The 14,879-nt window shown below is 40.2% G+C and overlaps 1 protein-coding gene across 2 annotated transcripts in view; it reads right to left on the minus strand.

Annotated features, from left to right (window-relative positions):
- The window catches only part of TOM1L1 (target of myb1 like 1 membrane trafficking protein), a 47,242-nt gene that overhangs the window by 15,634 nt on the left and 16,729 nt on the right, over positions 1 to 14,879 (minus strand). For both annotated transcript variants that reach the window (XM_030295944.2, XM_030295945.1), the window contains 2 exons: positions 6,036 to 6,169; positions 295 to 355 (listed from right to left, as the gene is read on the minus strand). In XM_030295944.2, coding sequence (XP_030151804.1) covers positions 295 to 355; positions 6,036 to 6,169 — 195 coding nt within the window. The remainder of the gene's footprint in view (positions 1 to 294; positions 356 to 6,035; positions 6,170 to 14,879) is intronic.

The following is a 14,879-nucleotide window of genomic DNA, read 5'->3' on the forward strand; positions in this document are numbered from 1 at the left end:
GGGGGGAAAGGAAAATCCTATTTAGATGCAACTCAAGGAGAATTCTCTATTCAACAGGCAACACTCCTACTAATCACATCTCACCATGTACATGGTTGCTGCTTAGACAATCTTATGGCCTCTTATTAACTTAGTAACATCAAGTTGTCACAGAAAATACTCTACACCACCAAAATCACTCCAAATTGTTAATGTCTCCTCCGTTTTAAGACTTTTCTTAGGTAAGCCTTGCTCCCTACTATACAATTTATAAAATGTTCAATTGCTTATTTTATTACATTTCTGTTCACTTACATTGGCATCTTCCCTCTGGTTCCTGTTTTGCTCCAAAATCCTTTGTTGGTTCCGAGTAAATCTGTTTGAGTTAGCAAAATGTAAGCATTTAAAAGAAAACAAATATGAAAATGCTATAATCCTTTACAAATTATTAATATTCAAATATTCAGGAACAAAGACAAACCACTTCATCCCCATCGACTCCCAATGAAGTACTTTAATAACTTTTCCCCAGTTTATAGAGGTAATAATGCTTTAAGAGAAAACTGTGACAAAATGAATACATATTAAAAACAAATAATAATAACTCCATCACCTAGAAATCGTCCCTATTAACATCATGATGTGTTTCCTGTATTTTTTCTGTAAATTTTTTTCTGTAAATCTATGTTGAACTTTAGTTGCAATCATACTTCACATAATTCTGTTATGTTGTGAGCATTTTTCTAGTCAGAAATGCAATTTTTAGTGACCTGCAGATCTTACCTTAGGGATGTAGCACACATTTAACTACTCTTGATCTCAAACATTTAAGTTGCTTCCAATTCTGCCATTATAAATAATGTTCCATAAAAATACAAAGATTTTTTAACATAATTTCACTGTTTATCTTCATTTTTTTTAAAGACGCCTGATCCCTACTAAACATATTGACCTTTTACAACTTAAGTTGCTTGTACATTGCTTGTTCACTGGGAATAAAAGAGGAGCAGATAAATAAACAATAGGTTTGGAAGAAGAATGAAGTTGAAGGCACAAGTCCAAGGTTTAAGTGTCAGCTTTATTATCGAGTAGCTATAGAATCATGGATATAACTTTTTTTTTTTTTTTCAATGTTTTTTATTTATTTTTGGGACAGAGAGAGACAGAGCATGAACGGGGGAGGGGCAGAGAGAGAGAGGGAGACACAGAATCGGAAACAGGCTCCAGGCTCCGAGCCATCAGCCCAGAGCCCGACGCGGGGCTCGAACTCACGGACCGCGAGATCGTGACCTGGCTGAAGTCGGACGCTTAACCGACTGCGCCACCCAGGCGCCCCTGGATATAACTTTTGATCCCAGTTCTCCATCTACTAAAAGAGACAAGCAGCATTTGAAGCATTTCCTCAGAATGTTATTTTCTGGGGCAACCCCTAGAAAGATAATACAAGTGGATTAATGTGGAAATGCTTTGCAAACTGAGAGTTGCTTCAGAATCATGTAGTATTAGTATCGTAACACACTGACTGAAAGAACCTACACACCTTAAGTTTGGAACATGCACTTAGGGTTCCTAAATTGGAACATGTAAGCTTCTTTCCCTTTCTAAAACACATGTTTTTTTCTTCCACCTACTTATGGCATTGGTTTCTTGTATGGTAGTTATAGGCTGGGTATGAACAACCCTCACAGATCCAGCCTTGAGTAACAAACTTCTGTTTTCTTATTTGTACAACTCTTCCCTAGATGTCAAGGGCAGAGACTTTGGGGGATGTTGGAATAGGGTGAATGTACTTTGCATATGGATGGATGTGAATCTTTAGGGAACAAGAGAGCAGACTGTGATGAATAGAAGAATGCCCCCTGTCCGAGATCTCTATATCCTCATCATCGGAACAGTGCATATGTTAGGTTAGATGGCAAATGGAAGGGAGACTTTAATAGGGAGATTATCCTGGATTACACAGACAAGCAATGTAAGCACAAAGGCCCTTTAATGTGGAAGAGGCGGCAGAAGAGGAAGCAAGAATGAAACAATGTAAGAAAAACTTGACTGGATGATGTCTTTGAAGATGGAGGAAAGGGGTCATGAGCCAAGGACTGTGGACAGGCTCTAGAAGCTGCACAAATTAAGCAAACGGATTCTCCTCTAGAGCCTCCAAAAAGGAACACAGCACTGTTGACACCTGGATGTTAGCCCAGTGAGACCCATTTCAGGCTCTTACGGGACTGTAAGGTAGTTAAGTTCATGCTTTTTTGAGCCACTAAAATGTGTGATAATTTGTTACGGCAGCCATAAGAAATGAATACACCAAGAATATTATCCTTTAGAGGTGAAAAAATTCTCTCTGAATCTTAAAACTTCAGTGTTTCTATATCACAACTGACTGAAGTTGGGTTTAACACACATGGTTTAGAGCTGAATGAGAATGAGCTGTTCACAGAAGGAACCCAATCTCCTGATACCTAGACCAAGTAAATACACATTTCCCTTCAGAGGAAGCTTTTAGTCAGTGGTCTTAATGGTTTGTAATAGAATTCCCCAAGATGAAAACCAGAAGGCAGCACTCTGATGAAAACCATGCGGTTTTCCTTATTTTTCCACTTACTGAGTCATACCACAGAAAACAAAGGCAACAGCATGAGTTTGTTCAGCGTTCAGCCAACGCCCAGTCATCCCTTCATATGAATGGCTGCTGTCTCTGATAGGCAGTACATACGAGATAGTGAAGGAAAAAACCTATTCATAGCTATTGGTCTTACTTCACTGATTCTCCTGGTTCATTCTTGATCAATGGAAAAAAATTCTAAAAGGCCCAGAGGGATGCTAATGGGGAGGAGATAGAATTAATATTTAATGAGTGTCAACGGGCTAGCATTCCCCAAGGTGCTTTTATATACATTAACTCATTTAATTTTCAAAACAAAAATGAAACCCTCCAAATAGGTAGTATTATCTTTAACAAACAGGAACAAACCTCAGTCTTAAAAAAGTAAGCAATTTTCCCCAAATCATCAAGATTTGAATAAAAAAAACAAAAAACAAACTTGAATCCAGTCCTATTCCCTATTTCCCTTCTGAATCACTAAGGAGGGACCACACAAGGGAAAACTGTCTCACCCCAAATGCCAACATCACTCCTATTGAGAGAGGATCAAGAAAAAGCATGGGGAGCTCAGAGGCTCTAGAATTACTTCACAGGAAGTCCTACGGATTGGTTTGGAAAGAGAACATGAGACTTGCCTGGAACTAGGGTTTTCTTTTTTTTCTCTTCTCAGATTCCTAAAATACACCTATGGGTTCATTTATGTACAACTGTTTTATACAACATTTTAAAAGTGCCAAAATAGGTTGTTTTATGTAGGTGACATTAATTGTTAACCCAGGTTCATTTGCTTTAACTTTTTATTAGGTAACTTTCAAACCTATAGGAAAGTAAAAAGAACAGTATAATGAACACCCTTTTATTCATCAGCTAAATTTAATAACCATGTACCTTTGCCACATTTGCTTTATAGATTTTTCACTGAAATATTTAAAATCATATACTTTATGACATTTCATCCCTAGACATTTTGTATTATTTATTTATTTATTTATTAGAGTAAGAGAGAGAGGGAGCATGCTCATGAGTCGGGGAGAGGGAGGAGAGGAGAAGGAGAAAGGGAGAAAGGGAGAGAGGGAAAGGGGGAGAGGGGTAGAGGGACTCTCAAGCAGGCTCCATGTTCAACATGGAGCCCCATGCAGGGCTTGGTCCCATGCTCCTGGGATCATGGGATCATGACTTGAGCCGAAATCAAGAGTTTGAGGCTCAACCAACTGAGCCACCCAGATGCCCCTCATCTGTAGATACTTTAGAAGGTATTCGCCAAAAATAAAGACATTTTCCAACTGAACCACCTATTTAACCATTATATTTACCCCCTTAAGTCCTGAAATATTAATATTCTATCCATGCTCAAATTTCTCCCATTAGTATCTAAATGCTTTTTAATATTAGTGTGTTCAAAGTTGGATAAAGCCCACACATTACATTTGGCTGCTGTTCCTTGCTTTTAATTATTTTATTTTATTTTTTTTACCTTTGGACACCCCCCCTCCCCCCATTTCTCCTACTCCCCACCCCTGGCAACCACCACCATGTTCCTCTGCACCTAGGAACTTAGTTGGTTTTGTGTTGTTTTTGCTTTTCTTGTTTTTTTGTTTTTGTTAGATTCCACATGAAGCTATGTTTATACACAGTACTCTACATGAAAACAGAGGAAGATGTCACTTGTCAGTCTAGGCATGCCACAGGGCTGGATTGGGGCTGGATTCTGGATGCTCATTCTCCCCCCAGGCCTGTCTACTTTCCATAGCTTCACATACCATACAAGCTCTTGCTCTGCTCCTATTAACCAATGACCACTCATTCTGCAGTTCTCTCCTCACATGGCACCTCCTCAGACACACTCCCCCTGCCTTCTCTCCACCCAGATTAAGTCCGGCTGCTATTCTCACCAGACAGACCTCTTGTACTTGGTTCCACCGTACTTATTCCAATTTCCCAGTGTGTATATTTGTACATACGATTTAAGATATTTTTCTGACTTATAGGCTTGCCTATTACAATAGATTATAAGACTCTTATTTTGATGAATGACTTAGAAACAACTTAATGCCTAATAAGTGAACTGTGAGAAACATGGACTATTATTATGCAACTATTAAAAAAAATGGTTTATAGGGCACCTGGGTGGCTCAGTCGGTTGAGCATCTGATTTTGGCTCAGGTCATGATCTCACAGTTCATGGGTTCGAGCCCCACGTCGGGCTCTGTGCTGCTAGCTCAGAGCCTGGAGCTTGCTTCGGATTCTGTCTCCCTCTCTCTCTGCCCCTCCCCTGCTCATGCTCTGTTTGTCTCTCTCCCTCTCTCTCTCTCTCAAAAATAAACATTAAAAAAAATTTTTTTAAACAAAAATACAAAATGGTTTATCAAAAGCATTTAAAAACATAGACTAGGGGCGCCCAGGTAGCTCAGTTGGTTAAGCATCTGACTCAATTCAGCTCAGGTTATGATCTCACAGTTCATGGGATTGAGCCCTACATCAGGCTCTGTGCTGACAGTGTGGAGCCTGCTTGGGATTCCCTTTCTCCCTCTCTCTCTGCCCCTCCACTACCAAATAAATAAACTTAAAAAAAATAGGCTATACCAATACTTGTTATACAATGAATAAAATTGAGAGAGAAACAAAAGAATATGTTCTCTACATGATCACAATGATAAAAAAATTTAGGAAAAAATAATTTTGTCACTAACATTTTAGTATATTTACAATTTTGCCTTCATACTTTTCTGAATGGCAATTAAAAAAAAATCTATGTTCATATACAAAATGTCCTTACTGACTGGTACGGTTTTACACAGACTATTTTCTTCATATAAAATATCCTCCCAGGGTGCCTGGATGGCTCAGTTGGTTAAGCATCCGACTCTTGACTTCAGCTTGGGTCATGATCTTGTGATTCGTGAGTTTGAACCCCACATCAGCATCAGGCTCTGTGCTGGCAGTGCAGAGCCTGCTTGGGATTCTGTCTCCTCTCTGTCCCTCCCCTGCTTGCTCTCTATCTTCCTCTCAAAGAAAAATATACTTTAAAAAATTATTTAAAAAATAAATAAAATATCCTCCCATCTCCTGTGCACATTCTATGTTCTTGTCCATCTCAAACTTAGAATAAATCTCCCTGCTTTGTTTGCACTCTTCATTTGTTTGAGTCTATAATGTACTCTGTGCAGACAGTATCAGGTCCAAGCCCCACCATGGTCAAATGTTTATATACAGCCTGAGAGTGCTTAAGAATGCTCCTGGCACTGCTCAGATGTGCTCTCATTCTTGCAAGCCATATCACAAGCTCCCAGAAGGCCAGGACAACATTCCCTATCTTGGAAGGAAGGCGGCCTTATCCTGAAGTTGTTCTTGATCTTAACTGAGGTTCACCTGGTAGACACTCTTATAAGAATGCTGAGCAACTGGTGGGAAAAATAGAATTGGAAGAGGGGAGGGTGCACCATCAGCTCACCTCTCACATCCAAGGATGGCATTATTCAAATCCTCATTCACTTGAATTAGCTCAATGGTTACGTCTTCATTCTCCACCACCACAAGCAGGTCCATGATCCTCTCCTGCATCTCCCGACATGTCTTATAAAGCTTCTGTCAAAGAAAGGAGAGACATTTCTTCTTCCGTGCTAGGGAAGTTCTATAAAGACAACCGATTTGCCAATCTGTATATGCTGGTTATCAACTCCGCAGTGAGTCACCTATGGGAGATTACCGAAGGATTTAATTATGCACAACTCATCCTTCTTATCAGAAGGCAATGAGTTACACATGATTATACTTTCCTCTAAAAACCAAAATAGGTGTCATAAGGACACTATGGTATACTGCACAGAACACCAGGCTAGAAATTAGAACTGGTGTACAGGAATTCTAGAGGTACGGCTTACTAGCTGTAGAATACAGAAATCACTTGTTTTCCAAATCTGTTTCCTTGTTTGACAAATCAAAGTTATATTAGTTGCCACATCTATACCTCAAGGGGTGACATAAAAAGCAAATGAGATGTGTATAATGAGGAACTCCATAACTATAAAGCACTACATAAAACACAAAATGTTTACTGTCACTATTAGCAGTAGTACAAGAAAGTAGTAGTTAAAATACATTTACAGCAGCATAATTTTTCTATGATGTTTTACTTAAATAAATAAATTTTACAACATTCACATTTCAAGGTAAACTGAACCAAGATTTAAAAAAAAAAAAAAAACAGTCATGGATACTATCCTTATGTGGACTACCTAGAATCACTGCATTAAGACAGGACTGCACTCCCCAGTCTCCTCAGAAGCATCAGGGACACCTACAGTTGACCCACGGATTCAGAATCTCCAGGACTGAGGGTCTGGGAATCTACATGTGTTTTTAGTAAGCATCCTAAAGTGTTTATGTACACAGACAATTTGAAAACTGCTGCCTCACAAAACTTCCATCCTCATAGGCAAGGCTGAGGAGCATGAAACTAATATTCCTATTTCTTCAAACCTACCTTAGCTAGAATTTGTAAACATAATAGTACATTAAGGTCAGGCGAAAACATCTTCAAAACGAGAGCTACTGAACTTGCTAAATCGTCAGACTATTCCATTACCTGACTCATTTCCCCTTGAGACAGACAGACACACAGAAAAACTTACAGTTGGTAAAACCATTTAGAATCTCAAACAATCTATTTCAAGGTCCTGACAGGAAATCACTTAATAAATCCATCAAACCATTAATAACTGGCATTGAGACTCAGAGGTAAAAGCCCCTACCCACTACAGAATCCTAACAAAAATATTTAGAAGACAAAAGGAAACGAAAATGAAAAAAAAAACGATACAGACAGATGAACAGACAGGCTCTGGATTTTGTCACTGCAGTATGCAGCCAGAAAAACTGTCCTATTTGCTAATGATGTGGCTAGTATCAGGAGGGCTTGGCAAACTTTTTTCTTAAAGGTCCAGATAATATTATTTTTTGCTTTGTGGACCACATGTTCTCCGTGAGAACTATCCAACTCTTGCCACTGTAGTATGAAAGTAACCAGGGATGATATGCAAACAAATGGGTGTTTTATCCTAATAAAACAAAGAGAGGGGGCTTACTTATGACCCCCTGGAATAGTACAAAGAAAACAGATCTCAGACTCAGTAGACCAAAGGCCTCTCCATATACACACCTAACATGGGATTTAATTAAATCTTAGATTCAGTTTTATTTTGTTTTGCTTTTTTATGCATCTGTAAAACAAAGATACCAACTATCTTGTAGGGTTGTTGTGAGAATAGAAAATGGTAAAGTTGAAACCCCATGGTGTCTGGCATACAGTGGGCAGTCAATAAATGTATTAATGATTGCATAAGGAAGTATCACTAGAAGCTTAACTACATAACTAATACAATCCTGTAATAGTCATGCTATTACTCAGGACCTAATATCATGCAAAAGAGAGAACCAAGAACGGCATTCGATATAACCCCCATGATGAATGAGAACTTTTCCCTTAGTGAGTATAATGAAATCGTTCTCCTTCTTGATCACTGGCAGCCTTGCTACAGCGATATCAAGATCAAGGAAATACAATGGTTGTTAGATACCTGTGACAAAAATGTAGAAATTAATTTCAAATGAATTTGCAGCCAATATCAACAGCCCCTGGTCACAAGAAGACCCTCCATTTGCCCTCTCAAAAGACAGCTGGAATGGAAACATGAAAGAACACCGCATCTCTCAGCAGGTGTGCAAAGCAGAATTTGAAAAACCTCTTCAAAAGCCAGCCCACTCTGATCTTTGCAATTGATGTCTGTCTCACAGGAGGGCCAAACCACCTGGAAACAGCCTAGATCAAGCACCATGAACCAAGAGGACAGGTCAGAAGTTCCCCACAGCAGGCACCTGTAGGGCCATGGATGTGGGGAGCCAGGGGGAGAGAGTCAAAACACACAGCAACAGCTGTTGGTGCATATGTCCATCACGGAGCCCCTGGAATTGCACCCCTTTAATACCGTATCAAAGCAAAGGTAGGCTTCTCAGTTAAAGGGAATTTAACAATTAATTCAAAAGTCTTTGGAGCAAAACAAAAAGGAGCTCATTAAGCGCTTCCTCTCCTGACATCCAGATGGCTCCTGGTCCTCCACAGAGAACTCAGGGATTAAGGGAGGAGGCGCTGTCGCATTTTCAATTCCAGGGGTAACTGGATCACGTTCAGCAACACAACACAACTCATGAAAAGAAAACCAGAAATGCCTGAATATCTCCCCTGAAAAAGTAAAAGCGGGAAGAAATATGTTTCTTGCAAGCCTTCTCTGGAAGTACTATCTGCAGGGCAATACTCCTATTATCAGCCCATAACATATTTCCTCCCTCTCAATCCTACCCACCCAGACTGCAAGAGACCCAGAGAACGTCTCTATCTGCAAAAAAATAAAAACTAACCCCCACCCTAAAACTGAACATTTCTCAGTTTAACTTGCTCGTAGTTTTTTTTTTTCCTTACACAGACATCAGCTGAGTGAATAGCAAATTAACTGTCAATACTCAGAAAGATCATTAACTCATTAGAATCCTCTGACCCTTTTCTCTAACCAAATATGGTCAACATTTTATTTCTCCAAAAGACTTTGTCTTCAGTAACCCCTTAGCTCTTTTTTCCTAAATCATTAATTCTTCAACAAAAAAGCATTGATCTATTGAATTCAACAGAAATTTAATGAACTCATTCAGTGTGCAAAGCATATACGATAAATACACATAGTTATATGGATTTAGAAGTATAAGGCTTAGTTACTGCCTTCAAGTTGCTTCCAACCCAGCTAGAGAGGTATGTAAAGACTGGTTAGCAACCTATCCTAGAAAGTCAATTTGGGGGTCAAAATGAGAAACAAGCTGGTATAATGGATAGAACATAGGTTCAGGAGAACAAGGTTCTCCCCCCATCTCCGTGACTTGCCACTGTATAGGCACATCAACCCCTTTTTGTTAAGGAAGGGAGATGGTCTCAGTGACACTGAAAGTCCCTTCCACAAGTTTCTGAATGGTAAAGACAGTAAGAGTGTTTAGTGAAAGAGGACTTTTTAAAATTTTACATCCCCCCCCCCAAACTGTTACAAATTATCCTTACAGGATGAAATTTTAGATTCAACTAAAATTTTCAATGAAATTTTAAACTTCTCTGCTAAGTTAGACTAAGGTTTTCTCCAGTTGTACTTCAAAATCAGAGCTTGCTTTTTTATTCTACTAAAGACTAAAACATTCTTTTCTTTCATTGTCCTACTGGGGCTAGGCCAAAACAAGAGAAGACTGAAATGGGAGGTACCAGGGAAGTTGGCTATTCAAGTTAAAACTGGCCTAAAGCCAAGTGTAAAATCCAAGAAAGCAAAGGCAAGACTCACGCTCCAATCTTTCATCCATGTGACCAGAGTAGATACTCTGGACTCATCAAAATACTCAGACTGGGATGCAGCTCTGAATCTTTGTACCCCAATGTGGCAATCTAAAATAAATCCAGGGGTGCCTGGGTGGCTCAGCCGGTTAAACATCCGACTTTGGCTCAGGTCACGATCTCACAGTTTGTGAGTTCGAGCCCCGCGTCAGGTTCTGTGCTGACAGTTCACAGCCTGGAGCTCACTTTGGATTCTGTGTCTCTTTCTCTCTGCCCTTCCCTGACTCACACTCTGTCTCCCTCTCCCTCAAAAATAAACATTAAAAATTAAAAAAAAAAGATAAAGAAAATAAATCCAGTTTCCACCCCCAACCAAGTTCAAAGTCCAGGAACAATATGGCGGCAAGGAAAGGGGTCTACCACACAAAATACTTCTACTGCTTAAGTGTCCAACAAAGAGCAAGAGCCCTGCTAGTTAGCAGGGCTTCAGGATCTGATTGTTCAGCCTGGGCTGGAAGAATAGAAAAGGGAGTTTATGAAAGTCTACTAGATTTCAGATGGAAGGCCACACACAGGGAATGGGCTGCAAATTAACAGAACAGCTGGTAGCCGGTAAAGCACTCACAGACAAAACCAGAAGAGATTCCAAGTACAGAGACTGGTTTTAACGTAAACAAATTGCATAATAAGACTGTGACCACTGGTAAAGTATACGTACAAGAAAAGCCAATCATTTTTTTTTTTTTAGAGTCTTCCTATGTGTTGAATGCCTTTTGCCCTCCAGATCCCCCAGCCACACTCTTCTGCCCTGCTCTATGCCCTGGGGCCTGGCCTGTAGGGAACACGTCACCAGGTCCCCTGCCCTCTCCCTTCTGACGGAGTTCAGCACACAGCAGGCACTGGCAGGAAATGGGAGGGAAAGAGGACAGTGAGATCTGGATATTTTTCCGTCTACTCCTTCCACCAAAAGCACCTCTACTCTCAAGGCTCTTCATCATTCTTTCCTTTGAGTTCTGGCAAAACTTCCCTCTTGCCTATTTATGCGTAGGGATATTAGTTAATAGCACAGGATAATGAACTAGCTCCTGTAGTTTCCTTAAACCCTGCAATATCTTGCTGAATAGTACCTTGATTAAACTCTCTTCAAATTATCCAAATTGGCCATGCCATCTGTTTCACTGACCAACTCCACAAAGGCATGAAAATGCGTACTTAGAATCATTAAAATAGTATGATACCAACACAGGACTAAACAGATCAAACGAAACAGCCTCCAGAAAGACATCTTTGTATTAGAATATAGAATGTGATGAAGGAGTGTTTGAAATGAATGGAAGTGGTATGAATCGTTAGATGTTATTTGGACAACCAACCATCTAAGTGGAAAACAAAAGAATGAAGATACAGTCTCTTGTAGCAAGGATAAAGATTTTTATTTTAAGCCATATAAAATCTAGAGGCGGAAAAACATTTATTAAAGATATTTTTATTGAGGGGCATCTGAGTGGCTCAGTCGGTTAAACGTCTGACCCTTGATTTCAGCTCAGATCATGATCTCACGGTTCAGGAGTTGGAGCCCTGCATTGGGCTCCACGCTGACAGGGGGGATTCTCTCCCCTACTCCCTCTGCCCCTCCCCCTGCTAGCTCACTCTGTAATAAATAAGCAAACTTTAAAAAAAAAAAGATTTTTTTTTGAGTGACTACATCATGCCAGGCATTGGTCTGAGAGCCAGAACCTGAGCAGTCAGTGAGATAAGCTTTGGGAGCTTCCCTTCTTGTAGGCAAAGGGGGCTGAACGAATACTCAAGAAAAGCCTCAGAGCACTAGGGTGGAAGATGAAATGGTGATGGGGCAGGAGAGTGGCTGACAAAAATCTAGTCTGAAGCCTGGGGAGTCCAAAAAGTCTTCTTGGAGGAAGTAACATACTAAGCTCCAAGGGAAGAGAAAAAGCTGGCCATTAGAGAGGGAAAGCAGGACAATCAAGGATGAAATCCTCCAAGATTTCAAGAACAAACTTGGTGTGTCCAAGGAACAGGAAGGTGTCCAGTATAGGTGGACCAAGGAGTTCCATGTGCTGTGGAAGGAGAGGTAGGCAGGAGCTGATCAGAGAGGGCTTTGTGGCCAGAATAAGGAGGCTGGGGTTTTATTCCACATCACAGGAAGCCACTGGAGGGTTTCAAGCAAAGACAACATGATCTGATTTGCCTTTTAAAAAGCTCTATGGAGATGTTCAATATCATTAGGAAATGCAAATCAAAATCATAATGAGATACCCTTGGCACCTAGTAGACAGCTATTTAAAAAAAAGAAAGAAATGTTGGCAAGGAAGCAGAGAAACCACAATTCTTGTACCTTGTTGGCGGGAATGTAAAATGGTGCAGCCACCGTGGAAAACAGTTTAACTTTTTAAGGAACTGTCAGAGTCAGAATTACTATTACTACATTACCCAGCAGAGCTACTCCTAGATTATAGGCTCAAAAGAACAACACAGAGGGCGCCTGGGTGGCTCAGTCGGTTAAGCATCCGACTTCAGCTCAGGTCATGACCTCATGGTTTGTGGGTTCGAGCCCTGCATCAGGTTCTGTGCTGACAGCTCACAGCCTGGAGCCTGCTTCAGATTCTATGTCTCCCTCTCTCTCTCTCTCTGCCCCTCCTCCAATCGTGCTCTGTCTCTCTCTCCCAAAAATAAACACTGAAAAAAAGTTAAATAAAAACTGAACATAGGAATACAAATACACACACACACACATATGTGTGTGTGTGTGTGTGTGTGTGTGTGTGTGTGTATATATATATATCGATGAACGCTCATAGCATTAATAGCCAAAAGGTGAAAACAACCCAAATGTCCATCAACTAATAAATACACAAATAAGACGTAACATATCCATACAATGGAATATTACTGGGCCACTAAACGAATGGAATTCTGATATGTGCTACAACATGAGTGAACCTTGAAAACAAGGTTAGTGGAGTAAGTAAAGTAAAAAAAGCCACACACAAAGGCCACATATTGCACGATTACATTTATATAAAATATCCAGAACATGTAAATCCGTAGAAACAGTAAGCAGATAGGTGGGACAGGGAAAAGAACAGAACAGGGGAGAGACTGCTTCATGGGTATGGGGTTTCCTTTTCAGAACTAGTTCCAAAGGTTCTGGACCCAAAGACAAGAACTGGTTCCACTGTGAATGCACTAGATGCCACTACATCATATACTTCAAGATGGTTAACTTTATGTTATGTGAATTTTACCTCAATTTTTTTAAATAAGCAAGCTATATAGTTGTTGGCTTCTAGGACAGTGTTTTACTCAATATCCCAAAAACCTTCATGATAACAAAATACCTAAAAATGCTAGATACAATATATTATTCTAACATACATGCCTAAGTTCTTAAGAAAGAATGAGAAATCCTCAAACACTGAAAAAACAAATAGGATCCAAAGACAGGAGAGGCAATAAAGGTACAAGGATTGTAAGGCACTCATCTGTCAAGCTCCAATAACCTTGAGAGGCAGGAGACAAGGCCTGGGGCCTGAACAAGATGGGAAGATGCATCAAAGACCCCAAATATGCAGCGGGGACACCTAAATGGCTACAACTGATATGTAAAATAAGAAACCTATGTATTGGTCTCTGCCTCTGGTTTCTAACAGAGAACTCCTAAATCCCATGGAATTCCCTGGGTGATCGGAGCATCTTTAGTTCTAATGAGGTGACTCAGTGGGCTCCTGGATGGGGGCTGGTCACCAGAGAGACCAAACCATGATTAGAAGCTTGGAACATCAGCCCCATCCTCCATCCTCTGAGTAGGGAGAGAGGCTGAAGATTTGAGGTAATAATCAACATGCTTACATGACAAAGCCTCCATAAAACTCCAAAAACAAGGAGTTTAGAGAGTGGGTGAACACATCCATATGCCAGGAGAGTAGTACATTCCAACTCCATGGGTACAAAAGCTCCTGCAGCACTTGGAACCATCTGGACCTTGGACTTATCTCTTCACCTGACTATTCATCTGTATCCATTGTAATACACTCTATAATAAAACAACAAATATAAATGTTTCCCTGAGTTCTGTGAGGCATTCTAGGAAATTGTCAATCCCATGGAGAAGATCGTGGAAACCTCCAGTTTACAGCTTGTCAGTCAAAAGTCTGGGATACTCAGGCTTGCAACAGGCATCTGAAGCGGGGATGGTCTTGTCCTTAACCTGTGGAGTCAATGCCAACTCTGGATAGTGTCAGAATGGTTTAACGTGAGGGAAGAAAAAACACCTCACACACTTGCTCACACACTTCGTGTCATAAGTGTTGTAAAAAAAAAGAAATAGTTTTCTTTTATGAGGGAATTGAGAGTACAAGATTCCAATTCTTGTCAAAAGAATATTAAGAATAGCACTCCTCGTGAGAGCTCTATGTGTTACTAATGAAAAACATAAAACGAAGAAGAAAGTTACACATTCAGTAGGCTTAGTCAGGTGCCAGAACCTATTCAACTTCAATGGGACATGAGTGGTATTCTAATGTTGCTTTATACCCCAAGACTCCTTATTATTCAAGGCAACACACAGCCCTAAACTCTGGCATCAAGACAACGTATCAGCGTTCTCCTTGCAAAATGTGACCAAACATCTGTACCTGAACACGGGGACACAAAAAGGTATTTTGGTGTTGTCGAGGATGGCGCACAGTATAGAGCTGGATTCACATGTTTAAATGGAATGTTTCTATGTACATTTTTAATGGAGGGTTGTTTGCCATAGATGGATGAAGCAGGGAGGAAAGTCATAAATCATGTCATTGTAGAAGCTCTGAAAGGCTTGGGAAGACCACATGGCACTAGAAATACTGCTGTGGTCATTTCTGAAAAATATGATCTGTCCCATATTCTTACTTTGATATTTAACTTAAAAATTTTAGT

This window comes from Lynx canadensis, chromosome E1 (genome assembly GCF_007474595.2).
Source record: "Lynx canadensis isolate LIC74 chromosome E1, mLynCan4.pri.v2, whole genome shotgun sequence".
Classification (NCBI taxonomy): Eukaryota; Metazoa; Chordata; class Mammalia; order Carnivora; family Felidae; genus Lynx; species Lynx canadensis.